This window comes from Bidens hawaiensis, unplaced genomic scaffold (assembly GCF_021521415.1).
Source record: "Bidens hawaiensis isolate Kalapana, Puna unplaced genomic scaffold, B.hawaiensis_p1.1 tig00000284_1, whole genome shotgun sequence".
In the NCBI taxonomy this organism is placed as follows: domain Eukaryota; kingdom Viridiplantae; phylum Streptophyta; class Magnoliopsida; order Asterales; family Asteraceae; genus Bidens; species Bidens hawaiensis.
In genome coordinates, this window is record NW_027491022.1 from 5,060,346 (window position 1) to 5,073,314 (window position 12,969).

Genomic DNA, 12,969 nt, shown 5'->3' on the forward strand with positions numbered 1-12,969 from the left:
AAACCATAGTTAGGCGGTATTTGCTACTTGCATCAACTTTCTATGTATCTTTTCCAAGTGGGAGATTGTTGGACTCGGTCTGCCCAAGACACATATTATAATTGATGTGGCTAGCACGTCATTATCCAAGTCGGGTCATACCCAATAACAAGCTAGACAAACACCAATTATATTTGTTTATATATGATATGATCATAAGTAAATAAATATTGACACTTATGTTATTTGGAAAGGGTTTCTAAATACAATGTACTTGTGAAATGAATGAATCATATGGATGATTTATATTTTGAAAGAGAACATTCCATAGTGTAATTAAGATGGTTAAATAACAATATGTGAAAATTATTACCTAGCATATTACTTATAATGTGTTATAACACAATATAACTTATAACACATAAATATATATATATATGTATATATATATATGTATGTATATATACATATATATATATATATGGAAAGTGTTAAAAATAATAAAAACAAGAAAGGAAGGAGGGTGCCCCCCCCCCCCCTCTTCCTCTTCCCTTATTTTATTATTTATCCAAATTAGTGGAGACATGCAAGGTTTTTAATTGGGGCTATGGGTGGTGCAAAAAGATACACACACTTCCTCTTTCTCTCTCAATTTTGCAAGTTACATAAAAATTCTCTCCACTCCCTTTTTCTCTCTATAATTTCGGCCAAAGAGGAGCCAAGGGAAGGAAGAAAATCTTAAATGTAAATTCGAACTAAGAGGTGTGTTGTTGAAGGCTTGAAGGGTATACAAGCTTGAGGAACTCCTCCTTTGAAGTTCTAGCCTACCATTCATCATCTCTTTCACACTTCCTTGGTGTTGAAAGGTAGTCTTAACATGCATGGACTTATAGTGACATGCATGCGTTTTTTAGTATGTATATCGTATATGGATCCGGGATTGGGTTTTGCATGTGTAAAATTGGTTTTACATTCATTAAAGTAACGAGATTTAAAACTTATTTCCACTGCGTTTTTCATAAAAGTAAGGTTTTATGACTTTGATAATCTTGTTAAACCCCAACACCACATACATCCGAATGTATGATACTTAATAAGTCTTTTGCCCTTTTGTTTGTTCCACTAAAGGGTTCCTCGGTCATCTTTCCTAGCATGCAAGACTCACATTTATCAAATGAAACATCTTCATTTGATTCCAAAAGACCATTTTTTTAAGTGTATATATGCGATCTTTGTTTATGTGACCAAGGCAACAATGCCAAAGATAGGTCTTACTCAAATCCATTTTGAGTTTCTTGGTGCTTGATTGGTACAACGTGTTATCATAATATGTGTTATCATGAACTAATTCATAAATGCCATTAGACGGCATTGCTTTAAAATAAAAGACATCATTCATAAAAACACAAATACAATCGTCCACAAACTTTAAATCAAAACCATATTGTCTTAATAAAGAAACGGAGATAATATTCCTAGTTAAACTAGCAGCATACAAAACATTATTCAAAATAACTTCCAAACCATTTGGAAGCTTCAAAATGTAGTCTCCTTGAGCTTCGACAACAACCTTTGCTCCGTTGCCCATGAAGAGACTTATATCTCCTTTCTTATATTGATCACTTCCTTTGAACCCCTGCAACAAATTGCAAATATGACTTCCACATCTAGTATCCAATAACCATGTGTTAGAAGAAACAATATTAAGATCAATATGAATCATGAAAGGTTTCCCCCGCATCCCTCTTAGCTTTCAACTCTTTGAGATGGGTTGGACAATTCCTCATCCAATGCCCTATCTCTTCACAACCAAAACACGTGTCCTCCGCGCTAACCTTTAACTTCTTTTCTTTTGGTTTGGGTGGTTCCGCTTTAGCCTTCCCCTTGAACTTACCCTTGACTTGTCATTTACCTTTGGCAACCTTTGCTTTGGGTTCCGGGTGATTCCTCTTCCTATTTCCACCTTCATTGATCGTGAGAACTGGTAAAACCATTTTACCCATTCCGGTCTCGGCCTTTTTAAACATTGCGTGAAGCTCACTAATGCTCTTGTCCCATCCATTCATGTTGTAATTCATTACAAAGGTCTCACATTTCTTGGTTAGGCCATTAAAGATCAAATTTGTGGCTAACTCTTTTGAGATGGGACAATTTAGCCATTCAAGACGATCAATATGGCTTTTCATCTTGAGTACATAAGATGAAGTCGATTGGGTTTCTTCCATACGACATGCATGAAGTGCTCGAATCGTTTCGAAGTGTTCCACCCTAGCTTGTTTAAGGAACATTTCCTTAAGTTGGGTGATCATGTCGTATGCCCCATGATGTTCAAAATCCTGTTGAATCTCGGGAATCATAGTTCCCAACATAAGGCAAGAAACTTCCACCGAATCCTCGTTGTACTTAGCCCAATCGTTATTGGCTTAAGCATCGTCAATGTTAGGTTCATCGGGAATGGAATTGTCTAAAATGTAGGATTTCATTTCTTGCCTGAGATCGATTCTCAAGTTTCGATACCAATCCATAAAGTTGTTATAATTGAGACAATCCTTATCAAGTATAGCTCTTAGTGATAGGTTATGAATGGGTGGGATAATGGCGTTAGGTGCATTGTTGATTGCGGCCATCTACAAATTTTAACAAAGCTCAATTTTAGTATTTTCGGTATCATTAAAATTTTAATCGTTAATACCCTTTATGTCTCCTAGACAATTAATGATTAAAATCTAGACCCGGCGTCACATTCAAATAGTAATTATGTAACCTTTATCCTACTATTTAAATTAACAAGGTAGTCAACGATTAACGATTGCAACCCTTTGCAACTTCGAGTTTTATGGGATTTGTTAAACATCTTATGTTTAGTTGGCATGTTTAATCCCATCAACACCATTGTACGCCATGCTTCGGTGACCCTATTCACATGGTTTCCAATTTAAGTCGTCTTACTTACACACACGTGTGAGTTTACACATACAAGTGGTTAGGTGACCTTTATCCCACAAATATGGTAAACCCACCTCAAACTCACAAGTTTCCTCCAATGTGGTTAGGTGACCTTTATCCCATATCGAGTTCCCAAGTGATTCGAGTGTTGTATAAAAGGATGGTGTTTGACTTATTTTATAAAAGGGATTTTTGTTTTTTAAATTCTAGATTGGAAAACAATTTATGTAACTTACATTTGCATGCATTCAAATGTATGGTACTTAGTTGAAAAACCTATTTTCAAAGTTCCTATTAATAAAACCCATTTTATTTTGAAATCATTAGCCTTTAATAAAACTAATTTTATTACCTAATTATTTCTAAGGAACCAATTTTATGCAAGTTGTTGATTTTAAGTTGTTAAGAATCCATATTGCAATAAGATAAACAAAATGTAGATCAACCAAACAAGCATAAAACAAACAACCACGAGTTCATAACCATAGCCGCCTAATATTGACTACACTTGTTAACCGAAACAAGTGTGCCAAAAAGTTTCTCCTAAGGGACCAAAAGGACATAGGCTTGTGTCAGTGGACTCCCACTTGATCCCGCATCCAAATGCTTCAAGCGTCCATTTCGTGTTGTGTCTCCTTCACTTTATTTGGGCTTCCTTCATTGCATCTTCTTTTACAACATTATGTCCTAATACAATTTTCTATAGTAAAAGAAATACAACTAATCTACTTATTATTACATACCAAATGAAATAAATAAATAGATTACAAAACCCAAAAAAAATTATTGCAACCATATTGAATGAACAAACAACCACAACACAACCATTCATCCAAACACAAGGCCATGGCTAGGTTATGAACATCTAATACATATCCATATATGCAAGAATCATAAGACCAAAATGGTTCCCCTTTTTCCCTTAAAACTTTTGGCCGAACCTTAGGCAAACCGAAAGTTTCGGGTTTTGTCCAAACAAAACAATCAATCATCCATATGACTTAATTTTTCAAGATTAGCACATGCATGTAAGTATAATCTTGAAAAACCAAGGGATAACCAAAACCCCTAAAATTTTCGGCCAAATGGGGAACCCCACAATAAACAAGAAAATTTTTGGGTCTAATGAAGCATGCATTCGTATAAGCGGCTCTTGATGCCATTGTTGGGTTTTAACAATATTATCAAAGTCATAAAACCTCATTTTTATGAAAAATGAAGCGGATATAATATTTAAATCTTGTTAATACGATGAATGTAAAACCAATTTTACACATGCAAAACCCAAAACCCGGATCCAAATACGAAATACATACTTACCAACACATGGAACCACAAGAAATGCATGCATGTGTGCTACATTTCAAGAAAACCAAGAATGGGTGAAGAAGGTGATGAATGAAAGGCAAGAACTTCAATGGAGAAGCTCCTAAAGCTTGTATACCCCAAGCCTCCAACTTACACCCTTGTAGTTAGGAATCTTACACTTGAAAACACTCTTTCTTGTTCTTTCTTCTTCTTAGCCGAAAATGAATGGAGGAAGAAAGAAAGAGATATTGTTTTCTTGTTCTTGTGTGTGTGTAAGAGAAGGAGAAGTGCACCACCAAAGTAACCAACAATATGCTTTGCATGTTGTATTATATCAAAAAAGAGAGAGAAGGAGGGAAAGTGGGGGGCCGGCCACATGGTCTCCCTTTTTACAAATTCAAAATTTCAATTTTATGATATAAAACATATATATATGTTATGTAACAAAATGTAACATAACATTTTTTAAGTATCATGCAAATGTAACAATTCTCTCATATAGTTATTTAACAACTTAAATAACATTATGAAATGCCTTCTCTTATAATATAAATCATCCATATGATTTATTTATTACACAAGTACAACGTATTTAGAAACCCCTTTCCAAATAACATAAGTGTTAATATTTATTTACTATGATCATATCATATATAAACAAATATAATTGGTGTTAGTCTAGCTTGTTATTGGGTATGACCCGACTTGGATCATAACGTACTAGCAACATCAATTATAATATGTGTGTTGGCAGACCAAGTCCAACACATAAAAAAACCCGGTACTCGCTTAACAATGGAAAAACAAACTTTGGTCTTCAATCTCGATCAAAACTTGCTTTTCCTCCTCTTGAATCGACCTAGAGCAGAAAGTTTGGTGGCTGGTGGCAACTTATGGCGTTTAAGGTTCTTAAAATGGTTTATATAAGATGAAACAACTTCATAGCCGACAATATGGTCACCCACGTCACGCGGGGGGGACATCCTCTCATCCTACAAGCCACGCCCCCGACAAAATAGTCAGGGGCGTGTTTTTTTTCGAGAAATCACCACGCTATGTGGCACAAAGGGGGTATATCTCTTTATTTTTTTGATTTTTTTAATTATTATTTTAATTACAAATCTCTCAGAGTTTGTGCCGCAACCCGTAAGCTCGACTTTCGCGTCTTTTAGCTCGTTCTCCAATCCTTTCGTGCACGGGTACCTAAAAACACGAGAATTCGTAAATACATGTTATTTTCAACACATAACAATATAATATAGCACAATTTCTTTAACAAAACGGGTGTTAAAACAGATGTGTTTTGCAATATGTCACGTCAAGTACACGCCAAGAAAAACATATAAGAAGAAATAAATGTCCATTATTTTTTTAAAATTTATTTATTATTAAAAATTAAAATCATAATAATAATAATAATAAAGAAAGAAAGAAAGAATAGCAAAAGACGTCTTTTATGTATCAACGTTTTTTCAATGGACGTTCTTTAGCAAAAGAAATGACAGAAACATACTTTATATTTCAAATATCTTTCATGTTACGTCCTTTGGCACTAATTTAGTTAATTTTTTTTTTATTTTTGTTCATGTGCTAAACACATAAGGGCAATGTGGTAAATTCACACATTTATTTAATAACTAAAACTAAAAACTAAATACATTAAATACTCTCTCTCTCTCTCTCTCTAACCAGTCACCACCCTCGCCCTCACCTTCTTCTTCCTCCTCTAAACACACATCATCTCCCCAATTTCACCCCCAAATCCTTTATCTCTGCCACCAAATAAAGTGATAAACCATCATCCTATATGATTCTTAATCCCATTTTAAATTAACACCCTAAACCTCCAAATCTTCGTTTGAACCATTTTAATCGAGGAAGATGAAACGGGATCTGGATATGACACAACGGCCAAGTCAGTTGATTAGGGTTTCTGATCGTAACTAAAAACATGAAAGGAAATTTATCATCTAAACCCTAGAATCCAGTTTCACACAGAATCCCTTAATCTAACATCCATTTTGATGCTCAAGGATGAGAAATGGAGAGAGGAATGATATCAGTGGATCGATGGGCCGAAGTTAGTGAAATGCATTTCATACAAGGTTTACACCGTCGTCGTCTTACGTCGGCTGGTTGTTCATAATCAATGGGAACAAAAGGCATTTAACCTTGTTGGTATTAGTGGTTGATTTATCTTTGTGATTCATGTGTTCTTCACTATCTATCTGAATTTTGTTAAAATTGTTAGGGTAAACGAAGTGTAACGAATGATGGAGGCGACTACGGCGGCAGATCCATGAACGACGAAGGATCGTACGGTGATAGTTGCAAACATGGTGATGATTTCAAGTGTTAGTGGTTCCGAAAATCGTGATGGTGTAGAGAGAGGGCGGTGATGGTGGGTGGTAGAGGAGTGTGTGTGTGTGTGTGTGAGAGAGAGAGAGAGAGAAGGAGAGAAAGAGGTAGGTTTGCATATTTTTTCATTTCATTGAAAAATAAAAAAAAAATTATTAAAAGACTAAATTTTTAATCTAATCACACAAATATCCCTTAAAAGGGTAAAATGACCACACTTCTCATGTGCAAAACACATGACCAGATTTAACGAAAATATTTAATTGGGTTAGTTCCAAAAAACATAATGTGATTTGAAACATGAAATATGTTTTCCGGTATTTCTTTTGTTGAAGGACATATGTTGAAAAAACGTTTAAATATAAAGCTACTGTCTTTTGTTATAAATATAAATGAATATAATAAATAAATAAATAAAAGAAGCTGTGGGAAGTGTTTATCCTGCCTGCCTGGACGACCAATGATATCAACAAACAGTCTATCCGGTTTTGCGATCCACAATCATAATCATAATCATAATCATAATCATAATCATAATCATAATCATAATCATAATCATAATCATAATCATGGCGGGCAAGAGTCAAGAGCGTGGGCCCACTGGAAGAAAATGAAGCAGCCGAAGCTTATAGTGGCGCCAATGTACGACGGTTCAGAGCTCCCCTTCCGAATGCTTTGTCGGAAGTACGGCGCCGAAGCTGCCTACACTCCTATGCACAGAGAATTTACCACCTGCCAGGAAGACCGGCCTTTGTTTGTTCAGTTCTCTGGAAACAGATCCAGATATCTTACTAGAAGCAGCATTTCGAGTGGAATCGCTGTGTGATTATGTTGACATTAATTTGGGGTATGATATGATATGCTTCACTTCCGGCCGGGGGGGGAGGGGGGGGGGGGTGGCTCAGTCAGTTTTAACGGTTTAGTGTTTTCAGGTGTCCTCAACGAATTGCCCGCAGTGGAAACTATGGCGCCTTTCTTATGGACGATCTTCCCCTCGTTCAATCTCTAGTCCAGAAACTAGCCCGCAACCTTACCGTCCCAGTATCTTGCAAAATCCGTTTATTTCCTCAGCTGCAAGACACCATCAACTATGCCAGGTTACTAGAAGATTCCGGCTGCTCACTCATAGCAGTTCATGCCCGAACAAGAGACGGGAGAACCCGAGAAAGGGCTAACTGGGATGCCATTAAATCCGTCAAAAACGCTGTCAAAATCCCGGTTCTTGCTAATGGCAATATTCGTCACATGGAAGATGTTCAAAACTGTTTGATAACCACAGGTCACAAACTTAACTGAAATAACCAACTAGGTTGAGAGACTGATGTTTCGGTTATGAATTGTTAGAACCGTGTAGGCTTGCAAGTGGACCGAACAAACACATTTTCGTGTTTGTTTGTTTAATATTAACCGAACAAACGATCAAGCACGAACCAGTAAATGATCAAAGTCTTCTTGCTTGTGCTCGTTTGTTAAGAAAATGGGCGTGTTCGTTTATGTGGGCTCGTTAACGGTATAAACGAGCAGTTAACGGACATAACTAAACATAGATGATTGAACTTAACTAAAGCTAAAACCAATTTAAAGTAATTGTGAACAACAATGTATTGGGCCTGAAAAGCTACTACAACCAGACTCCATTGTGTTGGGACTAAAATTTTAATGAATGTATTAACGAAGGTAAATGAACAACCTTAAACCAACGTAAACTAACGAGCACAAATGAGCGTAAACAAACGAACGAGGCATGCGTTCATATTCGTCCATTTAACTAAATAAACAACTTTTGTTCATGTTTGTTTCGTTGTTTGTTTATTAAACAAACGAACTTCCCACCAAACGGTTCACTCAATGTTCAGTCCGTTTACAAGCATATGGTTCGATTATGGTTATATGTGTATAAATAACCAAATTAACCAAACTGAACTGACATAAAACTCAACCCATACATTTTTTAAACTTTTGAAAATAATATTTTATAAGTCTTATCAATTCTTTAGTAAATAAATTATACTATCTATAATAACAAAAAGATTGCTAGTAATCAATTTAAACAAAATATAAATTGATGCGGATTGAAATTAGCTTTAATCGACTCACATCCAAAACCTGGTTAACCGACTTAATCAAACCATTTTTTTCCAAAAACCTCTTAACTGAACCAATTGTACCTGAAACCAATCAGTTATAAAAATTGAAAACATCAGCTATAGGTAGCCCATAGCCGAACCGACACATGTAGGCTTGTAAGCAAACCAAATGGCCACTAACGAAACATGCTCGTGTTTGTTTAACTTTAACCGATAAACAATTGAACACGAACACTTAAACAAAGAGATTTCTTCTTCGTGTTCGTTCATTAACAAAATGAGTGTGTTCATGCTCGATTATGTTCATTCGTTAATAGTTAAATGAACGATTCACGAACATAAACAAACAAGCATAACCGGATATAACTGACCAAACACCAATTAAAAGTAACCATGTAAATAAACATTAATAAGACCAGACTAAACTGTAATGGGTGGTATTTGAATGTCATAAAACTAAATTAATTTGTAACAAGCCTACAAAATCAAATGAATACATAAATAAATGAACTAAATCGAACATAAGCTAGCAAACATAAACAAATGAACCTAATAAACAAACGTTCACGAACAAAAATGAACAAACGAGACATAATCCATGCTGATTCATTTAACTAAATGAACACACAGTTCTGTCCATGTTGATGTCCGTTCATTTATCATATAAACGAAAATAAATGAAACATATAACTGCAGGTGTTGAAGGGGTGATGTCAGCTGAGGCTCTGCTTGACAACCCGGCACTATTTAGTGGGTTCAGAAGTGGTGAATGGGTTGAGGATGGTTTTGTAGACGGGAAACTGGACCGAGGGGACTTGGTGGTGGAGTACTTACAGCTTTGTGAGAAGTACCCTGTTCGGTGGAAAATTATTATTGATCATATGTACGGGATGTTGAAGAAATGGTTTAAGGCGCATCCTGATATTCGTGATGATTTCAATATTAAACGGAAGCTTAGTTTTGAGTATCTGTATAGTGTTGTTGATCGGCTTCGGGAGCGTGGGGTTCGGTTCCCACTTTATGTAAAAAAGAGTTGATGGTGAGTGAAGTTAGTATCTTTTAGCTGATACTAGTGATTACATAACCATATTCTTTGAACTTTGATGTATATAATTCTGATAGTGTTGGTTTAAACTTAATGAAGAAAGACAAATTAATAATATGAGATTGCTCGTACATTACTATTTCATGCGCATTTATCAAAGAAATTTTGTATGGCATGTATCGTTAGTGCGGGTTCAAAGAAACATCACGAATTCACAATTGCTTGATCCAGTACTACACAGTTGAATAACATGCGTTAGCTTATCGTGAGTCTTCATTATGTCGGATGCAGAAGTTTCCTTTGTCTTGTCCTCCTAGCATGTGGTGACAACATTTGATCCACCTATTTAGCGCTAACACACTGTTCCATCGACACACAAAACATTTTAAGATTAACTCGTACTGTATTCGAGAAATGATTACAACTTGCGAATCTCCTGAGCTCGCCTCAGTTTGTTCCTCTTCGGTCCAAGTTGTACATCTTTACAGCCATTTAGCTTGTGGTGGATGTGAAGAGTATTGATTTTGATTTTGTTAGATGATAGGATGATTATATTTTCTCTTAGTTGAGCTATCTCTAAATATCTCTGAATATAGGCAATGAAAAAAAAAAACAAAGAAAAGACAACTCTCTTAAAAACTTTTCTTTACATTTCTTCAACACCTAATTCATAGCCCAAATATATGATCATCACACCTTAAGCAACAGAAACATACATCCAAACACCATCTTTTACAACCCGCTATATAATTGCTTTCAAAACACAATACCAAACACCCCTTAAAAATTTGACATATAGCCCTCAAACCGGTCATAACTTATCTCATTATTTATTCATAAACAAAATAACTTAAATCCTACAAGCATAGATAACCGATAACTTATCTAATATACAATCAATAAGAACCACTAATAATCATAAACTACATAAACCACCTTTTAGCCTTTGATCATGAAACACATGGTTCCTAACTAGTTAATGGTTCTCACATGAAAAAAAACACGCGCACACACACATCATCAATATGCAAAATTAGTTGTAACTTTACTAACTAGATGCTCTCCATAAACAGCTGTCTGAAGCTTCTTATTTCCATCACTCTTCTTTATGCATATATCCAAGGGACTTATAACAGCATCAAAATTTGTCTGCTCAATATTTCAAAATACGCGATTTGTGGATTAACATAATAATATAATAACAAATAAAGAAAAACCAACCTCATAGAAGTAAGCCACACAAACTCTAAACTTTGGGGAGTTGTTTATCACCCGATGCAATGTTGATTCATAAACACCGTTTGTTAGAATCTACAATTAATCAACAAGTTTTGCACTTAAAAGTGGGGCCCAGTGGGGGTGTTGGGGAGGGGGGGTATGTATACCTTCAGCATATCACCAATATTGCAGACAAATGTTCCAGGGATTGGAACTGCTGATATCCACTCGCCTGAGAGGTTTCTCACCTTCACAAATTCGCATTTTTAACCATAATAAGCCCAAATTATAGTTTTTTATATTTTTTTTTCTTTTTTTAGTATTACATTTTTAGAAAACAAATACCTGAAGTGCAGTTTTATCATCATCTTGATTAACCAATGTCAATAAACCTGCAACATGACGCATAAATCAATACTCAACCCAAAGAATCGCAAATCTGAATTTAACAAACTTACCATAGTCAGTGTGGGCCCCACTGGATTTATTTGCACAAACATGATAACATAACAACAGAAATAAGAGTTAATTACACGGATGGTCCCTGTGTTATACCCAATCCCATATTACAAAGTATGGTCCTCAACTTTGTGAAATTACATCTATGGTTCTGAATAATTTGAAAGTGTAAGTCAAGTGAGTGTGGAATGACTAAAATACGTTTACTACTAAAAGATCTTGAAAATAATAAGAGACTTCACGTTAAGGTGGATTTTAACTCCTTTATTATTTTTAAGGTCTTTTATTATTAGTAAAAATATTTTAGTCATTCTACACACAATTGAAAAAACTAACGCCCATCCTTTTGAAGGACCTTACGTGTTGCACTTTCAAACTATCTGGGACCATAGATTTACAAAGTTGTGGACCATACTTGCAATATGGGTAAACCACAGGGACAGTCCGAGGCCAACAAATGAAAAAAAAATAAAACAAAACAGTTAGATATCACTAACTGAATTACCATCCAATATCATTATTTGGCGAGCCCTCGACACCAGGATAACCGATTATACGCAACACCCAAAACGGGTCTCCGGCTATTTTTCCTTCAAATTCATCTATCGAGCCACCGAGTGCCAAAGCAATCCCGCGCATGATTTTTCTTGATAACTCTATTAGCAATCGGAAATCAGTGATCAATCATTTAAGAACATCCAGATAATTTAAGAACTCTTAACAGCCAATCATTTTATTTATTTATTTTATATATTTACTATTATATGAGGGTAACTTTGTCATTTATTATATGTAATTTTATGACTACATATATGTAAATTGGTTGAACATACATAAACTTATCATTGCATATATGTAATCACAAAATTATATATAATAAATGACAAAATACCTTCAAATAATATTAAATATATAAATGAGTAAAATGGCTGGTTGTTAGGAGTTCTTGAAGTTCTTAAAAGCTTTTGGATTTCTAAAGCTATATACACTAATAGCAGTTGTAATAATATACCTGTGCAGAGGACAAGATATTCCTCCATAACTTTCTTAAAGTTAGGTGGATCCGTTGGCCTAGTAATACAAAAGATCACATTTCCAACAAGCTTAATATTTTTATAATTTAGTAAAAAGTAACAATCCCAAATTGTGATATGAATATGGTAGTTAAAAGTTTCATGTACCATTTGTTGGTGCCTACTAATGGGTCGCCAAGATCTCCATACATCCCCTTGTTTAATTCTCTATAACACTATTTAAAAAACAATTATAAGAATTCTAGAAAACAAAATCTACGACATCTATCTACTGGATAGAAGTCCATGAATTGCAAATTTATGCAAAGAAGTAGGCGTGGCGTGTAAAACGAACCCCCCGCCGCATGTTTTGTGATCTGAAGGTTCGGTTCGGTTCGTTTACAAGAATACAAACTATGCCACATAAGACAACGTATAAAGTATAAAGTATTATTATTAAATGTAAAGCAGCAAAATAAAACTTACATCAATTGCTTCATGCCTATCTGGTACACCTTTAGTTATATTCTCACCAATTCGCTGGTACCCCCTGCAA

The 12,969-nt window shown here is 35.1% G+C and overlaps 1 protein-coding gene and 1 pseudogene across 2 annotated transcripts in view; one reads left to right on the forward strand and one right to left on the reverse strand.

Annotated features, from left to right (window-relative positions):
- The window catches only part of LOC143618930 (homoarginine-6-hydroxylase 2-ODD-C23.1-like), a 228,748-nt gene that overhangs the window by 215,099 nt on the left and 680 nt on the right, over window positions 1-12,969 (reverse strand). Inside the window, exons 4-12 of the mRNA XM_077090985.1 lie at window positions 12,900-12,963; window positions 12,582-12,649; window positions 12,413-12,471; window positions 11,906-12,056; window positions 11,400-11,419; window positions 11,287-11,333; window positions 11,109-11,189; window positions 10,945-11,034; window positions 10,738-10,872 (exon numbers count right to left, since the gene is read on the reverse strand). Of these exons, the coding sequence (XP_076947100.1) occupies window positions 10,744-10,872; window positions 10,945-11,034; window positions 11,109-11,189; window positions 11,287-11,333; window positions 11,400-11,419; window positions 11,906-12,056; window positions 12,413-12,471; window positions 12,582-12,649; window positions 12,900-12,963 (709 nt within the window). The 3' untranslated portion in view covers window positions 10,738-10,743. The remainder of the gene's footprint in view (window positions 1-10,737; window positions 10,873-10,944; window positions 11,035-11,108; window positions 11,190-11,286; window positions 11,334-11,399; window positions 11,420-11,905; window positions 12,057-12,412; window positions 12,472-12,581; window positions 12,650-12,899; window positions 12,964-12,969) is intronic.
- Window positions 7,052-9,776, forward strand: LOC143619060 (uncharacterized; annotated as a pseudogene). The gene is made up of 3 exons (XR_013151134.1): window positions 7,052-7,438; window positions 7,524-7,870; window positions 9,375-9,776. The product of XR_013151134.1 is annotated as an uncharacterized LOC143619060 (transcript).